We start from the raw sequence: 7,460 nt of genomic DNA, 5'->3' as shown, positions 1-7,460 counted from the left end.
TGTTCCCGTAACTATAGTTTACATTTAGTGAACCATCAAAATGGGCATGGAATAAATTTCCCATTTTTCTTTTTTAAAATTTACTTATTTATTTATTTATTTATCTGGCTGCACCTGGTCTTAGTTGCAGCACGCGGGATCTTCATTGCTGCATGCAGGATCTTTCAGTTGCGGTATGTGGGGATCTAGTTCCCTGACCAGGGATCGAACCCAGGCCCCTTACATTGGGAGCTCTTAACCACTGGACCACCAGGGAAGTCCCAATAGCTCCATTTTTCTAAAAAATTTAAACGAAGCTCAATTCTGAAATACAGTTGTCCCTTGCTATCAGTAGAGGATCAGTTCCAGGGACCCCACAGATACCAAAATCCTTGAATGTTCAACTTTCTTAGATAAAATGACATAGCATTTGCATATAACATACAAAATCCTCCTGTATACTTTAAATCATCTCTAGATTATTTATTACACCTAATACAATGCAGATGCTATGAAAATCGTTTTCAGCACGTGGAAAATTCAAGTTTTGCTTTTTGGAACTTTTTGAATTTTTTTTTCTAATATTTTCTATGTATAGTTGGTTGAACCACAGATGTGGAATCTGTTGATACAGAGGGCCAACTGTACTTAAAACAGAAATAGTATTTATAAGATTATCCTATGAAGTAATTTTTAATGAAGTGGAGTTTATTCAAGTCATGTCTTCTGGGGATAAAAATGGACACCAACAAACAAACAAAAAAAAAGGTGGAAGAAAAGAAATGTGACCTTGATGTCTCCTCAAATGTCCATAATCTCCACAGCTGTTCCTTTCATCCTCTGGTGATATTAATCTTCTGTTTATTTTGCTACTGTAATTCTAAACACACATTGTTTCCTCAGAGCTTACCCTCTCCAAGTTGGTCTATGCCTGTTCTTTCTTACCACAGAAAAAGTAAAGAAAAAAAAGTGTGTGTGTGTGTCCTGCTTGTGGTTTAAAATCGAGTTGGGACTTCCTCTTTGAACAGTTGCCTTTTCCTCTCACACAAGGGAGATCTCATCTTGTCTGAGACTAGATTCAGTTGAAACAAACCACACACCAACGAGAGGGTAATGATGGCTAAGAAGCCCCCAAAACCAGCCCCTCGCAGGATCTTCCAAGAAAGGTCAAAGATTACTGCTCTACCCTTGTACTTTGAAGGTTTTTTATTAGTCAAGCGGTCAGAATACCAGGTAAGTCCACAGATGATAATGTTAAACTAGAAACTTCTGTCTTAATATAAAATTTATTTTATGGTGATATGATGTGACAAGGGCCTTCTTGTCTCTGCTGGGACTGAACCCTCTTCCCTGAGGTCAGAAATATGATTCCAATTTGCATAATTTAAATACAACGTATGGCTTAAACACATATATGTGTATATATAAGCTTCTAATGTTGAGTCACTAATGTAAAAAAATTCCTAAATTTCTAAAGAATTTATTTAAACATCACAGAAGAGTTTAGCTTAGAAGATAAAATGTTTCCTATATATTTTCTCTGCAATTTACTACTATGATGACAAGTACTATTAAGATGAAATGATACTATGATTGAAATTAAACCTTCTGCTCCCATTTGCAGTTGATTGAAGCTTACAAATAATGATCAGAAAATGATAAAATTGATACTGTTTAACATTGTGTATAGTTAGTTATATGTTCTAAGACACTGTTCAAGATAGTGATTTTAAAAGATACTACTTAGGGTGCTCTATGGGTACATGTACATTAAGCTACATAAATACATTCACTCTAAGAAAATTCACAAAGCATTCTTTATTTTTTAAACATAAAAATAAAAACTTAGAATTAGTTAAAATCAGTGCTTTTGAAATACTAATTGTGGATACTTTGAAATGAATGAGAGAAATAAACTTGGAAGTGTCTGTTACTAAAGAAAAAAGAAATCATTAACTTAGGTCAAATTTTATGAAATGCTAATATGAATTGAAACTAGAAAAAAATAGCGTTTTGAGAAATGCCTTAAGGAATGTTTAATAACAATTACAAAAATATTTTTTCTGAGGATTTATTAATGCTTACAGAAAATGTGTGCATGTAAAAATATCTGTAATAGCACATTCATATTTCTTGCATATATAATCAGATCATTTACTATTGGAGAGTAAAGACATGGTAATTTGTATTCTGTTATGTGTGTTAAACATGTATTAGTAATATCTGTCAGTTACACATTTTTTAGTTGATCCTATACGCTTTTAAAATGAATTCAGTCTTATTACTATGGGTTAGCTACATTATTACACTTCGCCAGGAAAGGGGAGTGGGAAAAAGAAATTTCTAGATTGTAATTTAAATTTGTCTAGTCACTGAATTTTTTCCAAAGTGTTTATAATAACTGTTTCTGATACTGGGTTCCTTTTAATGTTTAAAAAAGGCAATCCCTTGGTATGGTTAGCAGAAAAAGAAAAGGATTTTAGGGTGTCAGTAAAACATGCCTTTACCTGATGGTTTTGCCACTTATAGCCTGGATTTAATACAAGTTACTCAATCTCCTTGAGGCTAAATTTCCTCAACTGTAAAATGGAGAGAATATGAGTCACCTCTCAAGGTATAAAGCCTGGGATACAGCGGTGCTTAATCAATTCATTCATTTAAGCAGTGTATATTTCGTGTTTCCTGTGTACCAAGTACCACACTCAGTTCTGGAGAATATGAATAAAATACAAAAACCCTACCTTCATGAGGTTTAGTTTAGTAAGGAGTGATGACTCACTTACCCGAATGCTAGTCTAATTTTTCTTGGAAAGCATGCCTTGAAATGGAAAGAAAAAACTACAGGTGTAAAAATTTCAGATGAAATCATAGCAAAGTATCTTTTACTTATATGTCAGGGAGAAGAGATCAAGAGGATGACAGTAATGTCTACTAACAAGGTGATTTCAAGGATTAAAGGGATAACATGTAAACCACCTGGCTCATACTAGATATTAGATTCATTCTCCTTCCATTTTATTATTCATCACATTCTTATTAACATACTAAAATCAGTTTTGAATCCACAAGTAATCCGGCTCAAAGGAGAGCCACAGTGATAATTAGAGTGCTGGAAAACAGAAGCAATGAGAAAAAGCTAAGGAAAAATAGTCAGGTTTCTAGGCAAGTGGTAGCAAAGTACCAGGGAACCTTTGAAAGGGAGGTGAGCCAAGGGTATCAAGAATGTCACCTTTCAATCTGAGGGACAGGAGGAAGTTGGGAGCCTCTACAGAATATTAAGTGAGGTCTCTGCTGAAGGAATTCAAGCTAGAAAAAATATAACTGAGGAGTAACCTGTTCTATAAGGAGATTACATGCTGAGAGGTGTTTCTTAGCTATTTTTGTGACAGGGACACTTTTAAGAATTAAGGTGTTTTGCCCCCAGGAAAATGGTCCAATATACACCATTTTAAATGCAATTCCAAGAGGTCCATGGATCCCAGGTCAAGACCCATTAAAAGCACGTAATTTTTATGGAAAAAATGTGGGAAGATTTACTTAACCCACAGTACTAGAATTCTGGATGATTAGGAAGATTTACTAGATAATAAAAGCTATTCAGTGCTACAGTGAGATACCAATGGCATCGCAGTTCTTACAAATGGGGAAAATTCTCAGTTTTCTGGAACTATTTGAACTAAGAGAGCATTGGGGCAACATCTCACAGTCTTCAAACTGTGATGTGCTATAATTAAAAACACTGTATATAATATGTCTTCTAATTATCCTGAACACAGAATATGATCATCATAATAGCATCAAAATAACATTTCTCTGACTAGTCCTCTAACTGCCACTAATTCATCTAGAAAAATTTTAGGGTTCAGTTGTGCTCTCAAACAGTTCTCTATGCTAGTAATCTCCAAATTTTTAAAGTAACACACTCTTTTCAAGAAAACATTTTTGAACACAGATCTCTAAGAAGATTAATTTATTTAGAAATTATATGTATGTACTCCTGTACTACTAGTCCAAACAAATTACTCACTATATGCAGAAAGGGAATTAAGAAAGATGGAATATAATTAGACATTCTGAAAGTTTCTTCCCCAGAGGGATCATCTTGCATGCCTCCGAGGTTTAAGTGCCCCACTTTGGAGACCACTATATAACATCCTTCTTTAAGCAAAGGCACTTTATTCACTCACAAGAAAAAAAAATGGGAGCTTTTTATTGGGGACAGGGGCTGGAGAGGAACTTAACTGGATTTGCACTGTAACCCAGTTTTACTAGTTACATCAACGAGAAAGAGCCCTGAGAGCCAGGAGATATTAAGTATCAGTCCTACTTTAGAACTTGGGCAAGTCCTTCAGAACTTTTCATCTGTTTCCTGTTTCGTAAAATGGGTAATTACTCTCTTGCATAACTGAACGGGTTGCTGTGATGATCAAACAGACTCTATTAAAATGGGTATATTTTCTTGAGGTGTTGCCATATGGAAGACATGCTAGGCTCTTAATGTCCTATCAGTCTGATCCTTACAGTAATTCTTCTGGGTAGAAATTATTTTATCTACTTCAAGTATTTTATCTACTTCAATGAGTGCATTGTTGCTCACAGAGTGTAAGCTCGAGGTGCCTCACCATTAAGGGGCCTAACTTGGATTTTTTTGCAAAGCACTTGACATCATGCTGCCTTTCAAACTAAAGTTCTAATTCCATTTGGTGGTGGGTTTCTAAAGGTTGGGGATGTCTAATCACTAGATTCTTTATCACATTGAGCTCAACAGTAAGCTCAGTAGACTTTCAAAAACATTTGTTTAATTGAATGAAAATGAGATAGTGACCTTAAACTCTACATACAAGGTCATCTAACGATTATGAAGCTTAGCGAGAAATTCAAGAGGCCTATGTCGGTACATTTTTTTACTTCAGCAATTGAATGCAAATGATTGCTTAAAAATAAGAAATTTTGTGTTCAGTGTATTTAATCCAAAAATCTGCCCTTCAAAATTAATTTTTAAAATAGGTATGTATCTCTGTAGATATAAATATATACCTAGATGTTGGTCATTGAGATTGATATTGATAGATGACTCTGATTATACCGGTTTTCAGGAGCGCTTATCAGAAACTAAATCAAGCCTGTGACCCGCAGGTCTCTGCATACTAAATATAAGTTTGATCTGTCCTTGGGTTTGTGGCTCTGGTTCGTGTCCACAGGGTCTACTGACATTTGTAATCTTCCTTTTCCTCCAGGCTGCCTTTTCTTCAACTCAGTGCCTTTGTTCTTGCTTCTTCCCCCATTTAATAAACCCTCCTTAAGCCTTTCTATGAATATATATGTTTGTTTACCAGTAACGCTCCCATTTTTCCCTCATTAACTCTAGGCAATTCATACTATTCTCTCATGGCTGAACACGTCTGTAATTTTTCACAGGAGCACAGATGCATGTCTGCATGTACATAAAGAGCAAATGCAATAAACCTTGACTGCTATTAGTGATTTTAGTTTTCTATCTTGTGGCAGGTTAATACTAATGAGGCTAATTAAGAAGATGAACAGGGTGGTAGACTTTGCAGGCTTTTCTCTTGTTTTCTTTTCCTCTAAGAATCATAGAATCTCGGGTTTGGACTTTATCTTAGACGCCATACTTCAATAAAACTACACAACCCGTGACTAAGTTCTCGAACCAATACGCCTACATTCCAATCTCCTCCCCACTCTCCCTCACTCCCATCCTAGTTCCAAAATACTGTGTAATCTTGACTTCCTCCTTGCATTGAGAGACTTACCATTAGAGAAGGATGTGAAAGCCTTTAAAAGAGAGAGATGATTTTTTAAAAGCTCCAAGATAAAATTGAATTGTTTTGGGCTTCCCTGGTGGCGCAGTGGTTGACAATCTGCCTGCCAATGCAGGGCACACAGGTTCGAGCCCTGGTCTGGGAAGATCCCACATACCGTGGAGCAACTAGGCCCGTGAGCCACAGTTACTGAGCCTGCGCGTCTGGAGCCTGTGCTCCGCAACAAGAGAGGCCGCGATAATGAGAGGCCCGCGCACCGCGATGAAGAGTGGCCCCCACTTGCCCCAACTAGAGAAAGCCCTCGCACAGAAGCGAAGACCCAACACAGCCATAAATAAATTAATTAAAAAAAATTTTTTGAATTGTTTTATTATTTCATCTCAAGTCAATTCTCAGAAAGTTCAAGTACTTTTCAACAGAGTGACTATACACTTTCATGGTTTTTATAGAACACCTGCCTAATCATAGTATAGGTTAGCAACTTTTTCAAGCCAAATTTCTCAATGCAGTTTTCTATCTTTTTACTTAAGACAATATGAAAGGGTGATTTTATATAGGAATGACAATGGATTTCATTATTCTAGTTTACAAAATATCTTCTCCTACTTGTACATAATCCCATTGAAAGAGATCTATTTTAGAGATTTTTAGTGGGCATCACCTTCACACACACATACAAATTACCATGTGGAAAGAGTATTATTATATGGATAATAAAATATGCGAAGTACCTGTTAATAATGTGAGTGATGAGGTAATGCTTCCCCACCTCCACTGGCCAATATTGATGGAACCCTTGCTATGTCCCAGGTCCTATGTGCTTTACATACATCATTATTCCATTCAATCCTTCAACAACTCTGAGGATTTGCTACTTATGTAGTAAGAGGCTGGTTTCCCTACTTCCATTCTTGGTGCCTTAACACTGAACTCTCACACAGGAGACACATAATAATTATTATTATTATTACAATTCAGTGGTTTTTAATATATTCACAAAGCTGTGCAACCATCACCACTATCTAGTTCTAGAACATTGAAAATGTTTAAGTTTAATGTTTTAAGTTTAATGTTTAAGTTTCTGAAAAGAAACGCCGTTAGCAGTTACTCCCACTTCCCCTGCCCTGTACATTTTTTATACCCATTTGTTGGGATTTTTCCTCCCCCAAGTTTGAAAGCAAGTGAAAATTAAGACACAGGAATCACACAAATGAAGATCAATTCATCACTTTCATTATTAATAAAATTTATTGATAGTAGTTTAGATTTAAGGCCAAAACTGTGCTGACACTTTACCCCAGATTTAGGTAGGCTTGACCTATCGTGAGTCACTGATGCAGTTTGAGAGTCACAGCCTGCCTCTTGGAGGCCCTTTGCCACATGGCAGGGAACAGAGCAGAACACCCACTCTGTCCTGGCAGGCTGCTGAGAGAGGACAAGAAGGCGTTGAGTTGAGCTTCCTGCCTCGCAGACTTACCTCTTAGATATTCAGTCCTACCCTCTGCAGAGGCGGTAGTTCTCTCTAGCAGCGCCCTGCAGGATAGATTGGAGGGAGAAAGAAAGTAGTGGAGAGACCAGGCAAAAGGCTATTTCAATGCCATTAACATTTTGTATCCTATGTGAAAATAAGGAAAGAAAAGACTTCTGCTGGGGCTGAAATTAAGGTTTGTTCCCTTGCCTTATTGAACTGCTTGACTC

General features: G+C 36.5%; 1 protein-coding gene across 1 annotated transcript in view; it reads left to right on the top strand.

Annotated features, from left to right (window-relative positions):
* The first annotated feature begins 1,092 nt into the window (after positions 1-1,092).
* STAP1 (signal transducing adaptor family member 1) overlaps positions 1,093-7,460 on the top strand; it is a 42,922-nt gene continuing 36,554 nt past the window's right edge. The window contains exon 1 of the mRNA XM_068542187.1: positions 1,093-1,212. Within this exon, the coding sequence (XP_068398288.1) occupies positions 1,093-1,212 (120 nt within the window). The remainder of the gene's footprint in view (positions 1,213-7,460) is intronic.

The sequence above is a fragment of the Eschrichtius robustus genome, chromosome 4 (assembly GCF_028021215.1).
Source record: "Eschrichtius robustus isolate mEscRob2 chromosome 4, mEscRob2.pri, whole genome shotgun sequence".
NCBI lineage: Eukaryota > Metazoa > Chordata > Mammalia > Artiodactyla > Eschrichtiidae > Eschrichtius > Eschrichtius robustus.
This window is presented reverse-complemented; position numbering and strand designations above follow the sequence as displayed.